Source organism: Naegleria fowleri, assembly GCF_008403515.1.
Source record: "Naegleria fowleri strain ATCC 30894 chromosome Unknown tig27, whole genome shotgun sequence".
In the NCBI taxonomy this organism is placed as follows: domain Eukaryota; phylum Heterolobosea; class Eutetramitea; order Acrasida; family Naegleriidae; genus Naegleria; species Naegleria fowleri.
In genome coordinates, this window is record NW_025407959.1 from 238,866 (window position 1) to 265,385 (window position 26,520).

The window sequence follows — 26,520 nt, forward strand, 5'->3', positions numbered from 1 at the left end:
TGATGTCAACAGCCAAACCATAAAAAGGTTTCTTGTCCTTTTTTTGCCCAAGCAATCATATTGTAAATTGAAAGGACTCTGTGAATAGTTTCTCTGCCGTCTTCACCACCAAATTGAGCTAATGATAATCTTCCCTTTAATACTTCCTTCAATCTTTTGGTGATTAATTTAGTAGCTATTTTAAGTCCTGAGTCCATAAGGGCAATAGGTCTATAGTTAGCAGGGTTTGAGTGGTCCTTATTCTTTTTGTGAATTGGGAGAATGCTGACACTTTGCATAGATTCAGGAGTAAATCCAGTTGTAATGATATTTTCAATAATTTGAAAAATTTCCTCCTGTAATTCCTTACACATGTATTTGATAGTTTTTTGTCTTAAACCTAGTTCATTGGGTGCTGTGGATTTCAAATTCTGAATTATCCATTCTTTCTCTTCCGTGGTAATTCTACCGAGTATTTTGTCATTGCAATTATCAATTAATGGATGTTTGTACTTGAAAAACTTGGTAATGTCAATTTGATGATTTCTTCCTCTAAAGTTGAGGTTTTGTTGATATTTGTCCTTGATCACATTGGCAACTTCATTGGGGTCACTAATTTCAGTTCCTTCGATAGATAATTTGTATGGTGGTGATGACGTTTTGTAAATTTTCTTTCTCAGATGTTTAGAGTTGGTTGCATAGTTTTGTTCCCACCATTTCATCTTTCTGTTCAAAGCCTTATCATGGCTCCATTTGATATGGTTCTTGATTTTCTCTTTGACACTTGCAAGACATTTTGGAACCTGTTCTAAAGTTTTACCAATAGTGGTCAAAAGTTTGTCACAAGGATATCCGTGCTCATTTCTATCAAGTATTAACATGAGCTTCTTATATTGCTTATTATATTTGTAGATTTTAGGATCAAGTTTAGGTGGATTGACCTCCACAAATTTGTCGCCTAGTTTATCACAAATGAAAAGCCATTTGTCGTTATCAGATTCTAAATTCTTAACTTGAGATACACATTCTTTGCTAATGGCCAGCACTTCTTTCTTATTTTTGGGATCTTGAAAGTTACGCTTCTTCCGAATTAACAAAGGTGTTCGTTGACATGAGAGGTCAAGTAGAATTTTAACCATTTTGTGATCTGATATGAAGTTGGCATTCAGTACTTCTCCAGATGCAATTGGAAAATCTGTGGATATGTAATCTATTATAGACTTGGATTGTTTGTTAATAGTATAATGAAGGTGCCATGATAAATGAGGGAAAGGATAGTAATTAAGATTTCTCTTGTTAATAAGATCTAGTATGTTTTGATCAGTTCTTCTAGATTCGTTTGAGGAGTGATTCTCGGATAAAATCGCATTGTAATCACCTCCAATAATGATTTTGTAGTTAGGATATTTTTCAATTAGGTTGTCAAGAATATATGTGAATTCACATCTGTCAGCTGGTTGATTTGGAAAGTACGCAGAAAATACTAGAGTATTAATTGAATTGATTTTACATTTCACGCCAATAATTCGCGCGTTATTCTTAATGATCGGATCTAAGATGATTTCTTCAATATCTTTGAAAGTGCTTTTGTTGAGGCAAATAGATACACCACAGGAATCTCTTGGATTGTGATAATATGTAAATGAAGAATAATATATAGAGGGAAAATCTGGACCAATGTAGACGCTTTTAACTTCCTGGAGCATGATTATATCAGGAGTGATTGAGTTGAGGTAGCCTCTTAGGGCTGATAATGGTTGAGGGTTAGAATAGATAATTCTGGAGCTACTGAAGTGAATCAAGTAGTTTTAGCTTTTTGTGACACTCATCAATTTCCTCTTGATATATCTTCCTCTTGGTATTATCTTTTGTGCAACCAGACAGAGAGTTCTTTTCAACATTTTTTGCAAAGATACACAAAAAGCAACAAACGTGTACAGAGGTGGTATTGAGAAAAAAAAATTAAATTTCCCGTCCAGCCAATTTTTTTCTCCTGGCTTGGGAGATCTCGTTACCTGTCACTCCCACCTGTATACGTTAATGGGGTTCTTATGTTGTAGTGAATCAAATTTCATATTCGAAACACGCATCGTATCTATCTCTACACTTGAAATGAAACCATGTATGCAAGCAATCAGTATGAAAAATATGAAAGCATGGTAATTTGGTGACTGGCCCTCCACTCTCAGAAAATCCATCCAAACAAATAGGTAATGAAGCTGATCCTGTTCCTATTCCAAGACAAATTGTAAAACTTGATAGATTAGGAACTGGAGCCACTTGTAATGTTTTTGAGGTGGAAGTCAAAGGTACGAATACCCAACCACTCAAATGTGCAATGAAACTTTGTTCTTCCCAAAAGGAACATATTTTGTTTGCTATCAAGCATGAAAAGGATATACTTAAACAGTTAACAGATGTTCCTAATGTAACAAAGTTGGCCAATGTTAGTAATGAATACGCAAATGATGAGAATTGTATTTTCTTTCCTATTTATAGACCTTTCAAATACGAAACAAATGACCAACGACTTATTTTAAAAACAATTGAACCACTGATTTCAGTTCTAAGAACTATTCACAGCAGAAATATCTACCATAGAGATATCAGGCCTGATAATATTTTGTTAGGCGAACAGGATAATGTTGTTCTGGCTGATTGGGGGTTTTCTGTTTACAATTCTTCACCACAAGATCACTTTGCAGGAACTGCTCTATTTTGTGCAGAAGAGTATGCTAAAAGTTGGGTTGAATATACACCAATTCGCTATACGGATAGATTTGATTGCGAAAGTTTGTTGAAGTGTTGTTATTTCATGTTACGCTCAAAAGTCAGATCCAAGTTTGATATTCTAAACAAAGCACAAAAATTACAGTCAGCTATGGATATTTGGAAAGAAATAGCTGACAATGATACGCAGTTTTCTCATTATCTGCAACAAGTCGCACAGAATACAGATCCCTATCAAGTATTGTATGATTTTGTAAATTCTTACATGCCAAATGATGACAATTTGCAATATGACTATGATTAGGATGATATGGATGATATAGATGGAATGGATGAAATGATGGAATAACATCCACGATCGAAAACCAGCTCACAAATTCTTCAACGTTGAAAGATAAGTCATTCTATCATTTCAAATCGTTTGCATGAGACTGTTATAGTGTTCTGTACCTTTCAAAGTTCATATGTTATGTTTTTATGTGAATGGATTAGGAAGTTGTCCCGAGCATTAAGGTTAGGAGCCTAGAAAAACTCCAAAAACTGCCAGGCGAGCGAAAATCAAAAGAAACGCATTTAAGAAGGATGAAAGCAAACGGAATTCAAGATTTGGATTCCTCGAATGTATTAGAAAAATTAATTGAAAAGGACCATTTTAGATGGGTTCAACAACAGTGAATGCATTCTAACTAATGGCTTGATCAAAATTCATCTTGTAAGACTTGATATTTGCTTATCCCACCTTAATAAGAGTCGAGACTAGGTATTTCTTTTACTTCTCAAACCCCAAATACAGGAAATGATACATTTCATTGTAATTTGAGGACGTGAATGGCGACCCATGTCTTGAATGATATACCATATATCATTCCCATTCAATCAAGAATGTTTGTTGATGCTACTCAATTTTCGAGTGGTGAATTTAATTAATGACAACAATGTGGCGAAAAGATGAACTTGAAGGTGATGTGAAAGATTCGAATTCGAAACAAATCCAAAATTTACAATATAGAAACAAGTTGTTATGCAACACCAAAGAGTGACACAATTTCAACAACAAAACATCCTTATTGTTATGCTCCAGTCTTTCTTTGTCATCTACAATTAAGTCATCCTTTTAAAAAATGCAACCAATAAGTTTCAACAACAGTTTAAATCAGGCAGTCATCATATCGCCCATTAGTTTGAATGATCATGATCGTACACTAGAAGATATGCTTTCTCCATCTCCGATTGCAAGCAGAATGGTCGGAGAAGATCAACATCACCAACAAAATGAAATATCAAATATTGTTGAACATATCCATGATGAGTTGGATCATATACAAAGAGACCTTTCCTTAATTTCTTCTATTGAACCACCTCATAATTTTCATAATCCAAGAGAAGTATTAATAGTCAATTACTTTTCGGAGGAGGAGCGAAAGGAAATAATTAAAAAAGATAAAACCATTGATTTGTATGGATCGCAAGTGCTTGGAAATGATCGACTCATGGAAATATGTCAGGCAGAACTGATGAAGTCAAATCAATTGTCGTCGTGGAAAGAAAGCATTAGTTCTGTTTTGCATGATGATGAGTGGAAGTACAAGAAGAAGAAGAAGCGCTAGTCTCAGGACAAATTCCACAAACGTACATTCTGAGCACCAATGAATAATTTAGTTTGTCGTTCATTTACAACAACGTCAGTGTGACATTTACTGAGCATTCGGTGTGAAAAAGGATGACATCATTGTCCGAGCCTTGGCCAATTTAAATAAATTACTTTAATGATACAACATGTTACATGATTGTTTTTAGCAGCTATACGAATATTCTGATATGTACATCATGACGTGAAAAAACGGGTAGTCATGATTGTGTGAAAAAGTTCGTTCGAAATTATTGGCAAAATTATCTCTTTCTGTTGACAAGGGCATTGGCCAACTCGTTTTGCAATGCACTTTGAACCTTACGTTCAGAGCTGCTTTGAGGGTTACGGAGAGTACGAGTAATTTCACGGGCCTTATCAAAGTAAACTCCTTGCAATTGATTACGCAAGTAATTCTCCATCTTTTGAATCATGTTACCCATGTTGACAATATGAGTGTTGTAGGCGTTGTCAAATGTAGTGACTTGATCTTCCTGCTTTTGAACACTTCCGGAAAGATCCAACTGTCCATCTTGAGTGCTCATGCTCAAAATAATGGTTGTTGTGAGCTTGTAGGAAGCTGTTTTGGAGTCTTGTGGTTGAACTTCAACAACGTGAATGGAGTCCCAAACACCCTTTTCAACTCCTCTCAAACCAGAACCATCCTTCTTGAAAAGAACAGCAGCAGCAAAACCACCATCCATAATTTCCCACATGTAAACACTTGCAATACCACCATCATAGTATTGATCACAGTATGATTGAAAGATATCGTTGGCCCTCTTTTCCATTTCTCTCAACTCATCGGATGGCAAGATACCATCTTCCAAAGGAGGATCATACTTGTTGGAGTGTGGACTTCTGTAACTATCACCATCTCTGTTATAATCGCAAATCAAATAATCCTTGCCAGTTTCTGGACACTTTTTGATCTTCAAAGGACAATCCACAGTCTGTAAAAGATCATCGGTGAGATGTGGAGCCAATTCTGTAACAAAACTCAAGTTGGTCTCCAATTGAGATGGAGGAAGTCTTCTGAAAAGATCTAGAGCACAATTAAGCTGTTTATCTTCGGATGCCATGTTGTATGAATTTTAATGGTGTTGATGATGATGATGATGATGTGAATAAAAACAAGAAGGAATTTCAGTGGTGCTGATGATGATGGCGATGGCCAAAGAGAGAACGCGAACAGCAAAAAAATCACCAACAAGAAATATTTTTTTAAAAAAATTTTGCTGTGTCTGGTTGATGACTTGTCGACATGATGTTGAAACGGATGGCAATCACTCGTCATCATGTTGGATCTTGAGTTTCACTGTTCTTTCAGGAGTTAGAAGGCTACCCAATCAAATATGGTGACTGGATCATTTGGACAAGATTTAAAGATTCCATTTGTTTCATTCTGTGTAGAGAGTACGTACTGGCTCGTTCAACGAAAATGGAATTGTCAGTTGTTCTTGTTAAAAGTGGAATCGAAACAATCACCCGCCAAGCAAACGGTTTTGTTTTTTTAAAAAAAATATTTAAACATTATTGTTCTCGAGAGGCAACACAATGACCGAAGAAGCAGGATTTTTTCAAGACTCGTTCAATTCCAAAGAAACAAGCAAGATGAGTGGTGAGAAGCCTTCCTCTTGCACTCCACTCACGATCCGACAACTTCTCGGAAACAAAAAGACCAATGAACGGTTTCATGTGGACGGAAAGGAATTGGATATTGTTGAAATTTTGGGTCAAGTAGTGGCCATTTCCAAGAAGAGCACTTACACTTCCTTTACCGTTGATGATTGCACAGCCTCAATGGAGATTAAAGTTTTCGACTCGAGCTTAAAAAACAATGAATTTCTAGCAAAAGAGAGAGAAAACATTCGGTATGTATTTATTGGATCATTATTGATTGTGAATTCTTACATTTATCGGAAATGTTCAAAACAATTCTTGATGATCTCATTCAATGATGATATATTTAGAGAGGGAGATTTTGTAAAATTCTTTGGACACATTAGCGAATGGAAGGAAAGATTTAGTTTGAATGCAATCATGGCCCGAATTGTCACAGATGCAAACGAAATTTATTTCCACATGCTCGAATGCATTCAAGTACATCTTTACAACACCCAAGGCCCTCCACCAAGTATTACTGGATCGTCGAACGCTGATGCTATGAACACTTCCATGGTGGGCAACGAAGCCTATAATTTTGGAACATCATCTTCTGTACAAAACGATGCTTCTGTGGCAAGACTGGAACAACTCATGGATGAAATTCTTACTACGGCATCACAGGTAATAACCCCTCAAAAGAAAAGAACTGGAGTACTGAAATCTGAAATTTTGGACGCTCTCATTGGACAATATCCTGAAGATTATTTAGAAGCAGCATTTGATAACCTAGTTCAATTAGGAAAGCTATTTAACACCCTAGATGATGAACATTTTACAATTAACTAAATTCAATCATGAAGATTAATATTATATGTGGAATGCTTGTCGCTCTCCATACCATTCATCCATATATTCACGTTAAATTAAAGTATGTTGCACGAATGTTTATTTCTTGACGAACGTGACGAGATATACTTTGTATCTTGATCCTTAAGCTTTGATTTCATACCTTCAATGAAATTACTTTCAATGATTTCTCGCACAATCATCTCAAATGCTTCATAGATATTTGAATGTTCAATCGCCGATGTCTCAATGTATTTGAGGAATTTCCGATTGCAAAATTGAATAGCTTCTTCTTTTGAAATTTTTCTTTGGCTTGGATCAACATCGGCCTTTATGACAATTATCAAATTGGAGAAAGAACAAAGAATTTCAGTGCACAGAATTTTTAAAATCCATCTTAATTGTGACACACTCATTGCGAACAACACTTACCTTATTACCAACAAGAATAATGGGAATATTGTGAGGAACATCTTCATTGTCTTCCGCATCCTTCACACGTAAAATCTTTTCGAAATGCCTAGTGGTTGCATTGTGAAAGGACTCACGATCGTCCACTGCAAAAATTATTAGAAATCCAAGACATTTGCTGTAGTAAATGTCTTCAACAGCACTCATCATTTCTTGCCCACTGTTATTGATGATTTGAACTGTTACTGATTCGTCCTCAATTTGAAGGATTTGATAGAAACGTCTCTCATCTGTGGGATCATAGGCTGAAGGTCTCGATGCTAGAACACGCGTGTGAATGTTTTTGAGGAATGTTTGAGGAATTTCATATTCAGATACAATCGATCATAGGTGATTTCATCAAAACAGAAGAACTTTCCCATGATCTACTTACCTCTGACCTTCCTAGATTTTGTAAATTCGACACAGAGAGAAGCTTTGCCAACTCCAGCATCCCCTAACATTCCAATTTTATAGACTTTTTGTTGCGCCTCTGATGTAGATGTTTGAAGACTGTTGTTGGAGTAGTACTTGTCATGATGGTGATGATGAGATTTCTCTTTAGACGAAAGATCTTGTTTCTTCTTGCTTGGATGTTTCTTCTTTTTCTTATCAACGGCTTTGTCCTTGGAGGAAGATGGTGATTTCTTTTTCTCTGTCATTTCTTTTGTTTTAGAAATGATTGAGTATTCTGATGGTTGGCTTGTTGTTAGTATCATCATGATGAAAAGGTCTAATAACTGTCACATGTTTATCCTTAATGCATTCCAACATTTATTTATGTTAATTATGAACATGTGTACTCCTGACAGATTTGGTAGTGATGGATGTGATGTTTTATTTACAATAGAAAGTCGTATTTACAAGGTATTGAGCCTATTTGACATTTGCATGTTGTGTTTTTCATCTTTACAATGCTTCCAAAGCATGGCAGGTCAATTCAAAAACGTATTCTCTTTCTTCAATTTTGCTTTTTCCAAAACAAATTTTCCAACTTTATATTGCTCTGAACTTTCATATGCTTTCTTATATTTCCATCCAACATTAGCTTTACAATTTACACAATAAATATCGCATACGACATGAAGTCCAGTCATGAGCTGTCGCTCCTCACAAGGACCCGTCGTTACATTAATACTAAGAGAAAATTAAGAAATATTGAACACCGTGAGTGAGTCAATAGTTGGTGAATATGTGCGAAATATTCGCATGGAATGGTTTTCAACGAAGGATGTTGAAAGTAATTAAGAAGAACATCCATTCCAACAGTTGTTGGATTCAAATTGAAATGATCGAACACTCCCCGCTACTTACGCCTTGTTGAAGAGGTATGCTTTTCCGAAGCGACCATGGAAGTGTTTGGATATAATTTCATCATTCATTGAAAGATGTGAATTACAGTTGGAGCACACATAGATGGAGGATCCGTTCAAATACTTCAAATACAATCTTCCCATTTCTTATACGAGTTCCTTGTTCTTTTCAAATTAATTAATTTACAAATTACTAGATGGTACACACAAATAATTTAGAATATAACTACTTTCAAATCCTATTAGCGGGACAGTATTTCCGATATATGACAATGTTTTCTTCTTCTAAGAAGAAATTAGTATACTCCTCTTTTGAAGAAACCACCACGTTATGCTCAATTTTGCAACCGACAAATCAGAAAGAACGCACCACCTACCACACAATGAACTGTGTTTTGAGTCTCCGAGAGAAAGAGTCAAAGACTGGTAGTTGAATACTGAATTTCAAACGTGGTGATTGATGCTTTTAGCAATCAATAATACTAGTATTGTATGAAAACACCTCTCCCTCCTGCAGCAACAGCTCGGATCAATGTGCGCGAATAGAACAACAGCAGAATGAAAAAAATCAAAAAGTTTTTTTAAAATAGAAATTATGCAAAGAGTACCAAATTAATGATTGAATGATAAAAATTGAAACCTTACTGGTATTTTGAATTGTCATTGAATTCAATATCATTCGAATTCAGTTCTTTCTTATTTTCCACCAGTATAAGAATTCTTAAGGATGTGAATGATCACAACAAGTAATGATAAGTCCAGGTAATTGATGCCCTTTCCAGAAAGATTAAATACTGTCACTCATGATTATTTGGAACGCAACACCACTGTATGTCATTCTAAATTTCGAAATGAAATTGTAAAGTGTTCATCTAGTAACAAAATTCATGAACTTTAAAAAAATACAGGAATGGGTTTATTGAAAAATAAACAAATTATAGGTACTCAATTGTCCTACGATAGTGAGTCTAATGGGTGTGTAGGTGTGAGGTGTAGATGTTGTCGGAGTTGAGTTCGCCAGGCTGACTGCTAAATGTTTCCCAAGCAGTTACAAATTTTGCAGTTTTGGGTTTATTCATGTGCAACCCATGAACTTTAAAAAAATGCATGAACACCATCATTTCCTCCATTTGCAAGATGATGATAAAATCAAATCGGGTAACCACGTTACGGAAACAAAACACAACCGAACATTATTTCAGAAATATATTCATGATGCTAATTTTAGAGGATGGTATTTTGTCAGAATAGAAGGATTTAGACCTGGAAGATCTGCCTTCTCCACATATGAATTATTTCCATTTGATCATTTGGCTCCTATTGATTTTAGTGATGACTATAAATTGTTATTGGAGGAGTATAAACTGAATAGAGAGCATGACAATATTAAAGATTACAACACAGAGAAAACAGAAGAATTACAAGCATTACAAGTGAAAGATTTTCAACTAAACCCCAGAGGAGTAGACTCAGACGTGGATTTTGATACAATACCTTATTCAGTGCTTCAATTATTTCGAAAAGAGAACTTTGAAATGCTCTCCAAGTCTTTGATTTCGCCAACAGGATGTTATTTTAAGCTGTCGAAAGCGATAGGGCCATTGCTCTTGTACTCAGACTCTGAGGTATTTTTGGTGCCGTTTTTTAAGGATGAATACAATGTGTTGACGTGGTACGCCCTTTTTGACAAGTCGCTCATGAACGACCAAGCTGGAAGCTTTTCAAAACCTGTCATAATTTCTGGAATTCCAAGTCGTGACAATCTTTTGAACATCAATTTGAGAGACTTTGATATTGTTTCACTTCATGTTGAAGAATTTGTCTGGAGAACTTTTATTGAGGGAATCATTTGGAAAGAGATTCAGGCTGTATCTTGTGGACAAAAAACGATTACTGACTTACCAAATGTGAACCTACGATTGTATTGTGTTCAATGCATGATTTTACAACTTAGATCGACAATTGTGAAAGAATCTGAACAAGCACAGCGAGAACATCAACATTCCAATATGAATTTTTCCGACATCTTCCTGGTTACGAAACGGTAGCCCAATTTCAACCTTCTTAATAAGGTTGTTGTTGCAGTTTAATAAACTCATGATTAAAATGAGTATTATGCAACCCGAACTAATCACCTTTTCGAATTCAAACTATTTATTAAGCTCAAAGTTATTCTAAGGAGAACTGGTGAGCGAGTTCTTTTGCCTTTTCTAACTGGCCATTGGTTTCAAGGTTTTTTCTGTGCAATTCTTCTCCTTCTTTCATCAGTTGCTCCAATTGATCTCTTCTTGCCTCACTTGCTTCTTGCACTGCTGAAATCAATTTGTTCACCTTTTCAGAGAGCCCGGTAATGAAATCTGAGAAAAGGGTTTAATAATCAAAACAGCACAAGAGATGATGCAACTTACTATTCATGACTGCTTCGAGTCGATCATTCAAATGATTCAAACTGCGTTTTGCTTCTTTAAAGTTTGGATTGGAGAAAGTTTCAACCGAAGACTCCAATGGTAAAGCCTCATCATTGCCATCAGCTAGCAATCCTTCAGAACATGATGATCTCTTTTGTCCGTTTTGAGGCTCCTCATCAATATTGGACTTCTCTTCAATCATACCTGAATCTACTTCATCAGAATTTGCAACTATTTCATTGGAATCATTGAATTTTACTTTCTTTAATAACTACATTTGAAGCAGTTAGGACCAATGTTTTGGTCATAATTTCTCTTACTTACCGATTGTTCTTCAGAGAAGTCATTACTATCTTCTCTGCTTGGCACTCTTTTTGGAGAGGAGTTGACCATTTTTTTTACGATTGACCTTTAAGCCTCCTCTTGCTTGAAAAGCCTCTATTGATGTTTACAATAAGCCTTATTACGAAAAACCACTCATAAAAATTCTACCTCAATCATCATCATCATTAGGATGATTTATTTACAAACAGAAATGATGGAACTCAATAATGTTGTGGTTTTTCCTTCTTCAAATTCAACCATTCCTTATACCATGATCGATTTCCATACACCTCACGATTCTCAGAAACACACAATTTCGTATTGTGGCCATCCTCCATTCGACTCAGTTGTTCCATTGAAATGGTTCCATTCTCAGTCATTTCATTCAGAATTTTGGCGAATCCCTTCTGATGTTCCTTCACTCGTTTCTTCCAAATCACTTTCATGACTTGATCGGAATAGACGGGAAGATTCATATCTCCGTAAATGATGTGAACAATACGTGTGAGTTTTTCACTCACTCGATAAAACATGTAATATACCAAACCATGTGCTTTGACTCCAATATCAGTGGGAAGATTATCTTCGGGTTCAAATTCTGCTGAATGAGCCAAAAACATGTACATGTCAATGAAGGGATCATAGATGGCTGTGGAGGAATAACTCATTTGTCGAGTCTTGAGAAGGAAAAAGAGATTGAGTGCATTCGATGCGAATTGTAGAGCATAGGGTGGACGTTCAACACTGTACGGAGGTTGCTTGGCAGGAGGAATGTGTCGAGAGAGAATGTGTTTGGAATTTGCCATCTTGTCGAATCTTTTGGCAAATTCAGTGTTACAATAACAGTTCCAAACGATATCCAATGAGAAGGGAATATGAAGAACCATTTTGGCCAATTTCATTCCCTTCATATTCTCTGAATCAAAGACATAGGGAGTTTTTGAAACAAATCCCTGACATAGATATGGCGTGGTGGTATTGTAAATTAATTCCCAATCTGGAGTGTCATCGGCCACATTGAAACCAAAATAGATATAATCATCGGTAATGATTCGATTTTTGAGATCATTAGGTTTCCACCTCATGTCTCCTTTAAATCCTTTTGAAATATCCACTGCAATCGAACGAGTATAAACTTCACCTTTTTCTTTGAGGAACTTGATGAGCATGTCACTTCTAACAAATCGTGGAAATTGATCCAACTTTAAATCTAAATTCACGTTAAAGAGAGCTTGTCCAAAGAGTTTTTCTGGATCGAGTTGTGTGAACACTATATTACACATGGTGTGAAAATAAGTTTCTTTTCGAGGAGAGACAAAAGAATGGACCGAAGAAGTAGAACTCACTGGGCTTGATATTCCATTTCCATTCGTGGTTGCAGAGGAGGAACCTTCTGAATTCGAAGAAGATGTATCACTGTAACCTCCCAAATTAAGAAAATGATCCACATTCTCAAACACTTCATTCCAATAATTGAGAATGTTTCTTTGAGTGGCTCCTAAATTCAATTCCTTTTCACATCCGATATGAATGTAATTTTCAATAATCGATTTGACACTCTCAAATAATAATTTTACATTTTTCTTTCCCAATTTCACATTGGAACCATTTCTTAAGGATGTTTGAGAAAAGATTTGAAATGGAGAAGAGGGAGATGAAGAAGTCATTGCACCCAATGCATTTCCACTACCTCCAGTAGTAGTAGTAGTTGCATTAGTACCACTCATTGATGAGGTGGTTGGTTGCTGTGGTTGTGATACTGCACTTGGTTGTGGAAGTTCAGTACTTTCCATATTTGGAAAAGATGAACCATTTGAAGGAGCTGACAACAACTGATCAAAAGTAATCTTTTCATGGGCAATGTTCCCATTATTACTTTTACTGTTGCTAGTCTCATTTGAATTGAATGTACTTGATGGTGAAGATCCACCTGACGATGATGAATTAGCTGTCATCACGTATGACGCATTTGACATCTTTCTCACGGTGGTCGCACTCATTGATGGTAATGATGAAGAGGATGATGATCCTTCTACACTGGTTGATACAGACATTATGGATGGCAATTTTCCAGAAAGAGGAGGAGGAGGAATAGGACTCTGCATGGTCCATGGAGATCCTTCCATTGTCCAACCTGTCAAGAATAAATTATTTTGTTGATTTTGTTGTTGACCAATAACATTCACTACCGAACAAGAAGAAAAAGAAACATTGCCATTAATTGATGAAAAACTTCCATTGTTCACCCATCCTCCCATTTCCTTGACACTCTTTTCATAGTCGGTTTGATATTGTTCGACAAGATTGAGAAATTCAATCGATTCTTCGTGGTGGCACATTTTGAGAAAATCACAAAATGTTTTTCGAAAGTCTTTGCATTTCATGGCTTCTGAATAGACGATCATGTATTTGGAAGGATCGAAGGAAGATCTTTTGGTTTTTGAAGAGGAGGAGGTTTTACGAGTGCTTGAAGACTTTTCATCGCTGGCAACATCATTGCTCGGAGAGGTATCGTTTTGACAAGTGGCATTTAATCGATTGCTGAGGTTGCCATGATCAATAACTTGTAAATCTTCAGGTAGAGTAGAAGGTGTTTCTTCGGTCATCATCAAGTATGTATTGCCAGAGGAACGTTTTGAAGGTTGTTGTTGAGAGTGTTGTGATATCATGAGACAATGAAGATTTTTCTCGAATGGAAGGTTTAAGCTAAAAACGAGAGTCAAAGCAATGGAAGATGAAAATGAGAAGAAAGGATGAGACTGCTTTTTCTTGTTTTTTTGTGAAGAATATGTTCACAGGTTTTGATATTTGATAGCTGACACAAAACACTGTTTTCAGTTTTAAAATTCAAAGATGTAAAAAAACGAGCATTTGGAAAAGGAACATTGACTTTAGGCTTTATTAACAATAAGCAACAGCGAATGTGTAATAAAAGTTCATTGCATTCGTTGTAGTTAACAACACGATCATGATGAAACCACTTCTTTGAAAATATTTGTTCTTCCCAATCAAGAAAAGATGAGATTATTGACAAGTGACTGACTTGCTCTTTGTATTCAGCTATGAGATGACAAATGATTAGATTTTATCACTTTGTGAACTTGTTACTCCATAAAAACAACTGTGTATGTTTTTCGAATCCGGATCATTACTGAAAGGTCTCAAAAACATTAAACAAGCCTTAAATCACTTTCTTGTCAAAAAATCGTAGAGTTTGGAGCACACACGGAAACATCATCCAGAATTTTCGACATCCATTTCGCTCCGTCATCGGAAGGATATTCTCGGAGTTACAAATCAACAAAAAAAATCTTTAAAAAATCAAACCGGAGTCCTTTTTGACCTCTTTTTCATTAGTAGTAGTATTGAGATCCTCTTGAAGAAGCACGTATTTCTTCGGTTTTGTGTAGAATAGCATTGATCAATTTTTTGTGAATAGCTCACAAAATGCCAGTTGCATCATCGGATGATGATTTTCATCATCGTCATCCTCATCATCATGAAGAGGAATTTAATGATGATACTCTCAACTACAGTACTACATTTCGTAACGATGATGATGATGTTGAAAATAAATATCATCAGACCCATATAAAAATTAAAACGGGTGAAGATCACTATTCTGGAAATGTAGATCTAAAACATGATGGAATCCCATCGGTAGAAAGTAGTGATCAAGTTAAGGCTGAAGTGGACATTGCTGAATTTTCTTCTTCTCCTCCAAAACGTTCCTTATTTAGAAAAATATTTATTTTCATTGATTACCCGATTGCTACTTGGTTCATCATGATACAAGAGTTATGTGAGAGATTTGCTTTTTATGGATTTAAAACCATCTTGTCTTTATATTTATCGGATTTTATGAAATATAACGAAGACACATCCACGACGATTGTTCATGCGTTCATCTTTTTTGCTTATTGTAAGTACAACAACTAAAATTAAGGAATATTTAAGGCTGTAATAATTGTCGTTTGAAAAGTCACTCCATTGCTTGGAGGTTTTGTTGCGGATGCATTCATTGGAAAGTTTTGGACGATTCTAATTTTCAGTTGTAAGTATCATCACATTGAAACAACAAAATCATTCACACGAATGAACATAATTGTGAAATGATAAAAGTGATATATTGTGCTGGTCAGATTATTGTGTGTGTGACGGCCATTGAAGGAGTAACTGGAATTCCTCCTCATTGGTGGGGCATTGCTTTGGGTTTGTCTTTGGTTGGTTTAGGAACAGGTAGGTTCAATGGACCTGAAAATAGGACTTGTTGCTTTAACAGACGATAATTTGTGTACTTTTTAAAAAGGTGCCATCAAGTCAAACGTTTCAACATTTGGCGGTGATCAATTCAGAGAAGATCAAGAAGAATTAATTTCCTCCTTCTTTGCCATCTTTTATTTTTCTATTAATCTTGGAAGTACAGTGAGCTCATTTGTGACGCCAATCATTCGAACAGAATTTAATTATGCCATTGCATTTGGAGTACCGGCAGTGCTGTTGATTATTGCAACTTTTGTTTTCGCAATTGGCAAGTGTTGGTACAAGACGACAAAACCAACTGGACTTGCGAAAAATCCAATTCTCAAGTTTCTCCATGTGTTATTTGTTGCATTGTCGTTTTCTTTTAGACAAGTGAGAGGAGGAAGTGATGAAAACTCTCCAATTCGAAGAGAAAAATCTGTTGCTTCATCATTAAGTTCAACTCCAAGTAACAATCAACTGGAATTCACTTCTGAAAACAAGACTCCAACATCTCAGCAAGAAGAGGAAGATGAAAAGCATTGGATTGATCGAGCACGTGTAAGGTTTTCATATAAGGAAGTTTATGATGCCAAGTGCGTGTGGAGAGTTTGCATTACACTACTTCCAATCACGGTTTTTTGGAGTTTGTTTGATCAACACTCTTCTCGATTTGTGTACCAGGCAAAATTGATGAACAGAAAAATTGGAAGCTTTGAATTGGGAAGTGACCAAATTACTACTTTGAATCCTGTTTTGGTGATTGGTTTGGTGATTGTGTTCGATCGATTTGTGTATAAGGGAATTAATTTCTTCGTAAGTAGCTCAGTAGATGAAAATCTTTGAATTCTCATCATTGCACCAACATTTAATAGTATTCGTTAACACCTCTTAGAAAAATTGGACTTGGAATGATCATTACGTCTTTCTCCTTTATTTGTGCTGCAATTTTAGAAATTTTTGTTCGAATGTATCCACATGAAATTCATGTTGCATGGCAAATTCCTCAATACGTATTCCTGAGTGTGGGTGAGATATTTGTATCTGTCACAGGACTTTCTTTTGCTTATCAAGAATCACCAAAGGAAATGAAATCTCTCATGCAGGCTTATTATTTATTGACTGTGTCCGTTGGAAATATCATTGTAGTTATTGTAGCCAGCATTCCTACTGAACAAACTCCAATCAAACAGGTGTATGAGTTCTTGTTCTTTGCGTTGCTAATGCTTGGAGGGCTAGTTTTTCATTTAGTGATGGCTAACATGTACAAGTATAGAGCAAAGGCTGAAGCAAAGCCTGAGACCGTTAAGAACGAAAAAGAAGCCATTTCTGTAGTGACAGTGACCCAGTATCAAGCAGAGGAATAGGTGATTTTAGAGTTAATTTGTAAACTATTAACTAAATTATTGAGATTTCTGGGAATGAAGTCTCACAATTATTTACCAATTTAAATGTCTCTGTTTATGAATTGTAAGATGCTTAATAATCCCAATTTTCTAGAGTTGGTTGCAGGCAGTTCAAGGAAACTAGTTGGAGACAAAAATTGAACAAATGGGATTTTATTTATCGATGCTTGAAAGCATTCATTAAGGTATTCCATTCATCAGAATCCAAATGAGTGGGATCTTTCACAGAGTGATTCAGAATAAAGCTCATATTGGATTTGAGTCCATTTCTTGAATGATCGTACCCATCAGTTGCGAGATTTGAATGCGATTTCATCTTTTGTGGTTTGGAAATTTTGTGAGGTTTCTCTAAAGTCGCTCTACTGCAACTAGATATAAGGTCCTCCTTCTTGTGTTGAGTGGATGATGAGTGATTGGCATGAGAATGTTCAATGTTGTGAATATCTGAATAGGTGGATGAAATGGATGGCAACACAATGAGTGAATGCTGTTCTTCTTCTCCAGAGAAAACACTTTGTGGTGGATGGATGGAAGGAGGTGAATATTCATAACACTTGTGAGAGTGATTTAAGGAAGGATCTACAGATGGATAGGATGGAGGAGAGGTTCTTCTCAATGTGGATGAGGAAGAGGTAAGAAATAGAGGTCGTTTGTCAAAGAACATGCCAGAAGGTGGGATATTAAATCTCTGATCAGAATGGAGATGAGAGTATTTAGGATTTTCAAAGGTTGATGGTGGTGATGGTTGGAGGTTTTGTTGACAAGAAGAGGTGTTTATGGAATGGACTTGAAAATTGGTATCTGTTGCATGAGTATTCGAGTAGGAATGATACGGAGGTTGAGAGTGCGACGATTGAGAAAACCTTACATTATAAGTACTTTCATGATGATTGTTAGTATGATTGTTATTATTACCATTATTGGTGGTCAATGAAGATATCTCCTCGTGTTTGTTCATTTCTTGCGATAACATGGTAGAAGGAGACATGATCATTGAAGGATTGACGAGTAGACCATTATGTATCATGAATGAAGTTGACTCTTGCCTCCGCTGCGTTTGCACAACAGGAAAACTGTCATACGAACTCTTACTATGGTTTGCATGATACGAATCATTCCAATGTTGAGTTGTTTGTTGTTGCTGCTGCTGCGACATGTGTGATGACTGATTGTTGCATGTCGTTGTATTAATGGCACATGTGGGAGTTACATGTTGAAAAGACTGTTGTTGATGTGAGGAAGAGGAAGAAGAAGGAGGTGTTTGTGGTGATGCTGATGTTTGTGGCATCGATACTGTTTGACAACAACCATTTTTGACAGAGGGAGTAGCTGCTGTTGTAGTAGCAGTAGTAGTGGTAGTAGTTGCTGTCGTGGGCCATTTATCCATTTTCAATGAATCCCTCATCTCATAAAATCTTCTCTTTAGAGTTGACAAGCTTACTCCCAGACAGCTTGCAGCTTGTCTTTGTGTCAAATGAAAAACTTTTCTAATTTGTTCTTCATCGATTCGAACAAAATTACTTCGATGGTCGTCATTGGCTCTCATCATCGGATCATCCAACATGTGGAATTTAATATGATTGGTGGTGGTGGTGGATGGTGTTGATGATTTGGATAGAACGCTTTGTGATGGATTGGTTGTTTGAATGGCATGAAGATGGTTTTTTGTGGTGGTGGTGGTGGTGGTGATGGTGGTTGAAACGCAAGTTCCATCCCATACGAGGTTTTGAGGAGAATTTGAGCTAGCCGAAGAGGATTTGTTGTTGTTATGATTATTGCTGTTCATGGCAGCAGCAGACTTGGAGGCGAGATGATGGTGAAGGCTCTTTTTTGAAGAAGGAACGTTGTTGAGTAGTGAATCTTGTTCTTCTCTTCCATCATGACGATGGACAACCACACCACCACAACCAGATGTGGATGGTGTTTCGGCACAATTTCTGCTTGATCTGGACGTTGGGGCCAAATGAGTCAGAGAGGTATCATCCACAAAAACGGCCACTACCTTCCGAGCAGACTTTTTGGAAGTAATAGTAGTAGTCGTAGCAAGACTAGTGTTGTAGTTGCTGCCACTACTACTACCACAACTAATTAGGCCGAGGTTCTGAACGTGTGTATTATTATTACCAGAAGAAGCACTCAATGATGCATGCGCGTGGTTACTCTTCAAATTAAGCAGCGATCGTTCCTTAGAAGGGTTCAACTTTTGCTCGACTTGGAAGGTGTTTTTTCCGCTCTTAGAAATAGTGGGAGAAGAGAAGTGTTCCTCTGATGCGTGCAAGTGGTGGTGTTGGTGTTGATTCGACTTCTGAGAACGGCCGTTGCCATCTACGCTTGAAGTGGTTGCATGTGTTGATGCAGAATCATATGGATCGCTTCTAGGATCCATGGATCCATTCGCAATCTCGGCATCATTCGTCATTGGGTTCGGAAGTAATAGTAGTAGTCGTAGTAGAAATTGTTTCAAATTTGACGATAATGAAAAGTAGGAGTGTAGTTTGCTTTTCACCAATAGTTTCTTTCAGGAAGAAGGTTGTTGCGCAGTAACGATATTGTAAAGATCTTCTGAAGAGAGGGAGAGACTTAAACGAATGTGGTTAGAGGAATAAGAGGTTGTATTTTGTTTGGTGGTGTTTGTTGTTCGATGGGATTTCATGGTGGCCATTCGTGTCGCTCGATTTTGCCTTATCAAAACTAAGGATGGGTGAATGTGATCGCATTGTCTAATAACGGAATGGACCGCCACTTTTGGTAGCGAGCTTGTGTTTTACTATTTGGTTAATCCCCAGCGAAAATGGGGAATCACAAGCTCGATTTTTGTTGTGTGTGATCCTCTCTTTGGGATGATCTGCTCCTCGTGGTTGACCGTTCTATTGTTGTTTGAACTCATCGAAACGTGCACAAAAATGATTCCTGAGAGCCGAAAAACGATTGTATAAGCTCACTCCTGCCCAAAAAGGGTATAATGGACCTCTCTTTTGCCCACAGTACCAGTATTAAGGGAATTGTCATGTTTTCATTGAGGGAATGGTGTGCGGAACAAGCATGTAAATGGCAAAACTCTGCGAATAATAGAAAGTTTGCAAGATGCGAACTTTCATTTGCCATAAGATGTAAACTGAGCTCTTAATGGGGCCCTTCTCCATTAAGCTGAGTGGAGGTCAGGATTTTGGTCTCTCAAAGACATGTTGCATCATCGCGGAAATGAATCTCAATCCATGGTTCAGTGAATGAACTCATGAATACTGGTCTCATGCATTATGTTGATCTTCAGTCTGTAGATTAAACCCTAGAATGAAGTAGTGTAATACAATAACGTTTATAATGTTCTCTCATTAACTTATTCTCTTTATTACAAGGTCTGGCTGTATGAAAGACTTTTGGTTGTACTTAATTCTTTTGGACTTGTGAATATATGAGAGGTGATTAATTTAACTTTAAATTTCCTTAAACTGGATTAAAGCACATCTAACTCTTTCAATTCGATGAGATGGGGTTAGATCTTGACTTGCTTATAGATTCAGTTGGACATTCTGTGCGGATTTGGTTTCTGCTTCTTTTTGAGGTGGTGTTTGGTTGTTTGAATGAATATTGGATGCAGAAAGTTCGTCACTGAATGTGTTGAGAAAAGTATGAGAAAAGCCTCGGAAAAAGTTCTTGCTTCTCTCCCAACGATGGTTTTAACTGTTGTTGCATGAAAAATTGTTTTTGATGAAGTTGCTGCAGCAGATACATTTATGGGTCTCCAGATATCTTGCTTTGCAAAGAGAGTCGAGTCACCGAGATTGAATTGAATGGTGAAGTTGTGATGGCCGTTATTCGCAAGTCGATTGGCACTTCAATTGATTGTTAACAACAGATTCAAGGAAGGCCTTGACAACAACTCGATTTTTACCTCAAAAGATTTTACCAGAGTGAATTTCCTTTGAGAGTTTAATGGAGAGGATCGATTTGCTTCTTTTAAGGGTCTCTCTTGAATGAAGAGGATACTGCAAGCAGATGGTTCAACTCCTCCTTCTCATTGTCCTTCTCAATGATTCATGATGGATCATTTCATAGACACACTAGCTTGTTGGAGAAATTGAAAGGGTTCAATGATAAACACACACATGAGAACAGGAAGTCCTTCCAAACACGAAAAACATTCTCAGTTCTGCACTCACAAGGTGCCACAACGTCCTCACCAAAAATCGACACGTCAGGAATGGGATCCACAAAAACAGCCCAACCACATGAACAAATAGCCAAAGCATCTCTCAAAATGGATCTCGAGCGAGATTTTAACATCATCTCTCGTCCTTGAAAGTAGTTCCGTCGTTTCTAAATTTCACCACAACGCCGAGACCAACTTGCGCAAGAAAGAATTCCTCGTTATGGAACTCGCGTTGCAGCTCAGAATCGCGAATGGAGTTAGATGAGAGCTATATACTACTACGCTCAACTACTCATTTCCATCATCATCATCAAATCCTTGATGAGGTTTTCAATGGATTGTCAAAAAATCATCCTAACAACTTCCCTGCTGCAACACCAAACCTCTAAAAAATAACGAGTGTTCTCTCTTCTCCAGAAGCAAACACACTCATCATCGTCATCAAAGAGAGGCCGAAGAAGAAAATTTTGTTGCTTTTAAGAGTTGTCTTTTGCAATCAATTTTAAATCCTCTCGTTTTTATTCTGGTTTCCGCTCCGTTGTAGCACCACCAGAAGACATCATCTCACGGGATTATAATTCGGTTGGAATCCAAACAACACAACACGCTATATTTTTAAACTTCCTTCTCATCATCTCGATTTTGAAAACACTTGAGTGTTGTGGTGTATCCTTCGTCATCACCCATAACAACACCGATTGTTGAGTCATTATCACCATTGTTGTGCTGACATCACCACAAGTACTATTAGACAAGAGGAGAACTCGACGTCAACAAAGTGCGCACCGATCCTGAAGAGGTATTTTGTTTGTAGAGAGCGATTGGGTTCTTTCTGGAACGATTCAATTGATTGGACATTCCTGTTTTTGAGGCAAATTCATTGAATCAAAGACCCAGTCCTATCCTAGAGTTTATTATTTATCATTTGTACCACCTAAGAGTGCATCGCACTGATTCTATGACATTTAGTAGTCGTGCTATTAATCATATTAACATCCATTATTCGCACTACTAACATTTCGTAGTCATCATTACTCTCATCATCACATCATCCAATTATTTATCAATACCACCAAACAATCAAAATGAATCCAAACAATTTTACGAATTTACAGATACAACAACTTCTCCAACAACAAAACAATATGCCAAACATGAATAACTCGTTCCTACTTTCTGGAAACAATGGAGGAATGATGGCCCCCAATAATAATGTTCCCATGGGATTTACACCGGGACAAGTTGGGATGATGAATTTTGCCAACAATCAGAACATGATGTCAACAGCACTGCCCAATGGAGGAAGTATAGGCAATGCAGGGAATATGGTTCTCAACCGAGCCAGTACGCCTACTTCAACATCAACAACAACCACCACCACAAGCGTCATGCAAAATCCAACACAACCCACAAACATCAACATGGGAATGCAAGGAAACGGAATACTGCCTTTACTGCTAATGCAAAACCCTGGTCTAGTACAATTGTTAAACCTTCTAAGCCAAAATGGCATTCAGCCAACCCCACAATTATTACAAACTCTTCTGACACAACCGAATTTAAATCTTGGTATGCTTCAAGCAAGTTTAAACCCATCGATGATGGCAGCAAATAATGGAGGAATGATGAACAATGTTAATATGAACACTATGCAACAACCTCAGACAACCACCCAACCTATTATTAATAATGCAACAATGCAGGCAATGAATAACCTTACTGCTAAAACCATGCTGCCAAACACAGTACCACCCCATGTAACCATCCAAAACCAACCCGGAACTACTCTTCACAGATCTACACCTACGTCATCCATAACTGGTGCCTCCACTCCTCCTCCAAATCTCTTGCTTCAAAATGGAACTCCTGTTATTTCAAACATTCCTTCCTCCACGTCCAATTTTAATAACCAAAATATTTCCTCGACCGTTCATCCTAATATACCATCATCAAGTACTATTTTAACAAGCAATGTAAATAACCCATTACGACCAACTACCATCAAGACTGAGCAGCAACCTGTAACTAAGATTGAAGCATTATCGAACGTTCCAACAGGAAATTCATTTGTAGTTTTGAATAACATGATACAAAATAATCCTGCCATGATCGGAAAAAACACCACGAATATTGACAACACTTCAATGATGATTAATTCAACGTCACAAATCAAAGATAAGAGAAAGCTTGCCCTCGAGCCAGATTACAGAACTCCGTTTCGTTCACTGGAAGATTGTGCCACTAGGCTGGAGCCTTTTAAAGAAGTCTTTCATTATTCCATAAAGAAAGATCCTAGTTGGGAAGATAAGATCAAGTCTGTGGCGGAAAGATTTTCGAAATCTGCCAACATTGCTGACAAACATGTTCACGAAATCTCCAAACGAGAACTAGAGAGGGCTTATGGTCCAGAAGAGGACATTTTCTTCCTGAGGAGGATTAAAGAGCTTGAGGAAAAGCTTTGGGAAAGCGAGAAAGAAGAAATAATAAGAAAAAGAGAAGAGGAAAAAAAGAAATCATCCACATCCACAAATGGAGGAGCAAATACTGTGGTCATGTCATCAGGTGATGTTGAAGACACCAACTTGGATAACATATTCCCTGAGTTAAATGCTGCAAATACAAATAATATGGTGCATCTAAATCCATCTCAACCAATGAATGGAGTTACTTACAACAATCAAATGGGTGATGATTTGGACTTTGATAAGATTTTCTCTGATGAAGATAATTCTGGAACGACACTTATAGATTCCATGTACACGGGGCAAAACTCAGCTCAGAGTCCTTACAATAATGGCCAATCTTATTCCATGACAAACCAAGGAGGTTTTGACGATAATGAGTTTTTTTAACTGATGTCAATTAATAATTAAATCGCCTCAATTCAACCCTCCCATATCCCACACGCAAGTCAGTTTGGGTGTGACGAATGATTCAACAAAAAAATGAAGCGACAACTCACAGAGAAGGCGGCTGCTAACATGAAGAAAAAGCTCAAACAAGGCTCATCTGTAGCAGCAGCATCATCTTCATCGGAACGATCTTCTTCGTCTGCTAGTGGAGCTCTCAACTCAGACAAGAAGAACAACATGGTGGAAATTTCTTGGTTTGATGTGCCTTTGATTAATGAATTAGAATTTGCAAACGAAGATGGATCGGAAACCCTCGTACCTCCATCTCTCCTTCCAAAGGTGGTGATTCAAACAGAGCAACTCACATTAGGTTCAACTCCAAAAGATGGACTTGAAATTCTGAAAAAACCAAAATCCAAACACTCTAAAGGTATGTTCTATTTACTGTTTGAATCAATTGGTTGATACATACCTCTGAATGAAAATTAAAGAACAAGGAAAGCAAATGGTGGATTGGATCTTTGCTCCTATCAATGCAGAACAACTGTATGAAGAGTTTTTCGAGAAGCGAGTGCTCGTCATCAAGAGAAATCATTTACATCCCGATTATTACAGCTCACTCTACAGCTTGAATGAAATTAAGAAGGTCATTGCAAATAACAAGTTGAAATATTCGGTTGATTTGGACTTGGCTCTCTATAGAAACGGTCGCCGTTTTACCTTAAATCCAAATAGGGATGAGGTTGCTGATCCAGACCTTGTTTGGGATCTATATGAGAACATGAAGTGTTCCGTACGAATGTTGAGACCCCAAGAACAATCGGATGTGTTGTTGTCTTTAATTTGCCATTTTGAGGAATATTTTGGTCAAGGAGCTGGTTTGAATGCATACTTAACACCAGCCGGTAGTCAAGGATTTGCTCCTCACTATGATGACGTAAGTAAGATTTACGAATAGCCTTAAAATATAGAAGTGTTTCTTGATTAATTTCAACAGATTGAAGCAATTCTGATCCAATTGGAGGGTGTTAAACACTGGAAAATTTACAGACCCCTCAATAATGAACAATTTTTATCAAGATTCAGCTCTAAAAATTTTACACAAGACGAAGTTAAAGACTTTGAATGTTTTGAGGTTGTGCTAAAACCTGGCGATTTGTTGTACATTCCAAAAGGCATTATTCATCAAGCTGTAACTTCAGAAACAGAACACTCGCTTCATGTGACCATATCTACTTCTCATTTAATGAGTTGGTGCGACTATTTCGAAAAAGCACTTCCCATGGCACTGAGTATAGCCACTGCAAATCATGTGGAATTTAGGAAAGCCTTACCAAAAGATTTCAAAGAATATTTGGGAACCAACATTGCTGAATCAGACGATCCAAGAAGAGACGCCTTTATCGAAACTTGTCAAAATTTAACAAACGTTATTCATCAATATTTACCAATTGACCAAGCAGCAGATGAGATGGTAAAGAAGTTCATGCATGATCGACATGTTGTGGACGGATTGACCATTTTAAACACCAAGAAGACTCCTATTTTGGACGAAAACACAGACATACTTTCTCTTTCTATCAAGCTGAAAACAGCCAATTCTGCTCATATTGTCATTGATAATTTATCTAAAAGCGAAAATGACAGCAAGGAGGAGGAACAAGAAGAAGATGAAGAGGAAGGTGATGACGATGAAGTATTTTCAATTGTTTACGCAACACAAAACACTCGCATCTATCACGAGGTGGAGTTACAACATTTAGATTTGGATGGTGTCTTTTTAGAGTCAATTCAAACCATCTTTTCGAATTATCCTTCCGGAGTTGCTGTTTCAGAATTGCCCAACCTTACGGACGATGAAAAAGTCACACTTGTACAACAACTGCTCCAAGAGGGCATTGTCGAAACGGTAACACCATAGCCATAATAAGCACTATGCTCCGGTATTATATTCTCATAACATAATTACTGTCATATTAAGGCAGCCCGAAATTTTTCTACTTTCGGGAAATTGCTGAAATTCCACTCCAAAAAAATTGAAGCTTGAGCGCGTTCACTCAAGTCGCATTCGCATTGTATGATATCACGAGTAAAAGAGAGCGTTGTTGAAGAGCCAGACTTCTCGGAAGCCAACATTTATTCTGTTCATTTCATTCCATAGCCATCTTTCATTAAGGCCCCTAATAGAAGTATAATTTGTTGTGGTCTCCCATTTCTAAAGCGCACTCGCATCGAGTGTATTTGTTTCACTGTGTTTCGGCCAATGATGAAGCAGTGGGTCATTTCTTCCTTTCATCAATTTTACTTGGTTGTGATTGTGGCAGCCTCAGCATTGATGACCCTTGTACTGCAATCTTTGTTTTTGCCTCCTTTGCAGCAAAGCTCCTTTAGGTCCAGTTCTCGTCCTCGTTTTCATCGCCGCAACACCATTCCATTAATACCTGAAATTGATAGTCATACTGAAGACCATCTTTCATACGAGAGTGAAGATGAATTTTCATCACTTGCAGGTGATCTCGCACGGTTTAGGTTCCCAAGTCGCTGAGAAGACATGCATGTATATATATGGAAGAACACTTGGTTGA

The 26,520-nt window shown here is 37.2% G+C and overlaps 14 protein-coding genes across 14 annotated transcripts; 7 read left to right on the forward strand and 7 right to left on the reverse strand.

Annotated features, from left to right (window-relative positions):
- Nucleotides 1-5: 5 nt before the first annotated feature.
- On the reverse strand, nt 6-1,685 carry FDP41_001599 (uncharacterized protein; the record flags this gene model as incomplete). The annotated part of the gene is made up of 1 exon (XM_044704700.1): nt 6-1,685. One exon carries the CDS (start codon nt 1,683-1,685, stop codon nt 6-8), a length of 1,680 nt encoding a protein of 559 aa, XP_044563969.1.
- Nucleotides 1,686-2,317: 632 nt separating this feature from the next.
- Nucleotides 2,318-3,013, forward strand: FDP41_001600 (uncharacterized protein; the record flags this gene model as incomplete). Its single annotated transcript, XM_044704703.1, has 1 exon — nt 2,318-3,013. One exon carries the CDS (start codon nt 2,318-2,320, stop codon nt 3,011-3,013), a length of 696 nt encoding a protein of 231 aa, XP_044563970.1.
- Nucleotides 3,014-3,830: 817 nt separating this feature from the next.
- FDP41_001601 (uncharacterized protein) lies at nt 3,831-4,316 on the forward strand (the record flags this gene model as incomplete). Its single annotated transcript, XM_044704704.1, has 1 exon — nt 3,831-4,316. The coding sequence occupies one exon, from the start codon at nt 3,831-3,833 to the stop codon at nt 4,314-4,316; it is 486 nt and encodes a 161-aa protein (XP_044563971.1).
- A 283-nt stretch (nt 4,317-4,599) lies between these two features.
- On the reverse strand, nt 4,600-5,418 carry FDP41_001602 (uncharacterized protein; the record flags this gene model as incomplete). Its single annotated transcript, XM_044704705.1, has 1 exon — nt 4,600-5,418. One exon carries the CDS (start codon nt 5,416-5,418, stop codon nt 4,600-4,602), a length of 819 nt encoding a protein of 272 aa, XP_044563972.1.
- Nucleotides 5,419-5,893: 475 nt separating this feature from the next.
- FDP41_001603 (uncharacterized protein) lies at nt 5,894-6,790 on the forward strand (the record flags this gene model as incomplete). Its single annotated transcript, XM_044704706.1, has 2 exons — nt 5,894-6,210; nt 6,310-6,790. The coding sequence occupies 2 exons, from the start codon at nt 5,894-5,896 to the stop codon at nt 6,788-6,790; spliced, it is 798 nt and encodes a 265-aa protein (XP_044563973.1).
- Nucleotides 6,791-6,867: 77 nt separating this feature from the next.
- On the reverse strand, nt 6,868-7,962 carry FDP41_001604 (uncharacterized protein; the record flags this gene model as incomplete). Its single annotated transcript, XM_044704707.1, has 3 exons — nt 6,868-7,119; nt 7,223-7,521; nt 7,635-7,962. The coding sequence occupies 3 exons, from the start codon at nt 7,960-7,962 to the stop codon at nt 6,868-6,870; spliced, it is 879 nt and encodes a 292-aa protein (XP_044563974.1).
- A 213-nt stretch (nt 7,963-8,175) lies between these two features.
- Nucleotides 8,176-8,697, reverse strand: FDP41_001605 (uncharacterized protein; the record flags this gene model as incomplete). The annotated part of the gene is made up of 2 exons (XM_044704708.1): nt 8,176-8,377; nt 8,555-8,697. The coding sequence occupies 2 exons, from the start codon at nt 8,695-8,697 to the stop codon at nt 8,176-8,178; spliced, it is 345 nt and encodes a 114-aa protein (XP_044563975.1).
- Nucleotides 8,698-9,656: 959 nt separating this feature from the next.
- Nucleotides 9,657-10,601, forward strand: FDP41_001606 (uncharacterized protein; the record flags this gene model as incomplete). Its single annotated transcript, XM_044704709.1, has 1 exon — nt 9,657-10,601. One exon carries the CDS (start codon nt 9,657-9,659, stop codon nt 10,599-10,601), a length of 945 nt encoding a protein of 314 aa, XP_044563976.1.
- Nucleotides 10,602-10,722: 121 nt separating this feature from the next.
- FDP41_001607 (uncharacterized protein) lies at nt 10,723-11,354 on the reverse strand (the record flags this gene model as incomplete). Its single annotated transcript, XM_044704710.1, has 3 exons — nt 10,723-10,910; nt 10,962-11,232; nt 11,286-11,354. 3 exons carry the CDS (start codon nt 11,352-11,354, stop codon nt 10,723-10,725), a joined length of 528 nt encoding a protein of 175 aa, XP_044563977.1.
- Nucleotides 11,355-11,506: 152 nt separating this feature from the next.
- FDP41_001608 (uncharacterized protein) lies at nt 11,507-13,954 on the reverse strand (the record flags this gene model as incomplete). The annotated part of the gene is made up of 1 exon (XM_044704711.1): nt 11,507-13,954. One exon carries the CDS (start codon nt 13,952-13,954, stop codon nt 11,507-11,509), a length of 2,448 nt encoding a protein of 815 aa, XP_044563978.1.
- A 778-nt stretch (nt 13,955-14,732) lies between these two features.
- FDP41_001609 (uncharacterized protein) lies at nt 14,733-16,894 on the forward strand (the record flags this gene model as incomplete). Its single annotated transcript, XM_044704712.1, has 5 exons — nt 14,733-15,207; nt 15,268-15,339; nt 15,408-15,524; nt 15,595-16,343; nt 16,403-16,894. The coding sequence occupies 5 exons, from the start codon at nt 14,733-14,735 to the stop codon at nt 16,892-16,894; spliced, it is 1,905 nt and encodes a 634-aa protein (XP_044563979.1).
- A 196-nt stretch (nt 16,895-17,090) lies between these two features.
- Nucleotides 17,091-19,352, reverse strand: FDP41_001610 (uncharacterized protein; the record flags this gene model as incomplete). Its single annotated transcript, XM_044704714.1, has 1 exon — nt 17,091-19,352. One exon carries the CDS (start codon nt 19,350-19,352, stop codon nt 17,091-17,093), a length of 2,262 nt encoding a protein of 753 aa, XP_044563980.1.
- A 2,816-nt stretch (nt 19,353-22,168) lies between these two features.
- Nucleotides 22,169-23,935, forward strand: FDP41_001611 (uncharacterized protein; the record flags this gene model as incomplete). The annotated part of the gene is made up of 1 exon (XM_044704715.1): nt 22,169-23,935. The coding sequence occupies one exon, from the start codon at nt 22,169-22,171 to the stop codon at nt 23,933-23,935; it is 1,767 nt and encodes a 588-aa protein (XP_044563981.1).
- Nucleotides 23,936-24,028: 93 nt separating this feature from the next.
- FDP41_001612 (uncharacterized protein) lies at nt 24,029-25,856 on the forward strand (the record flags this gene model as incomplete). Its single annotated transcript, XM_044704716.1, has 3 exons — nt 24,029-24,365; nt 24,427-24,872; nt 24,933-25,856. The coding sequence occupies 3 exons, from the start codon at nt 24,029-24,031 to the stop codon at nt 25,854-25,856; spliced, it is 1,707 nt and encodes a 568-aa protein (XP_044563982.1).
- Between the last annotated feature and the right edge of the window lie 664 nt (nt 25,857-26,520).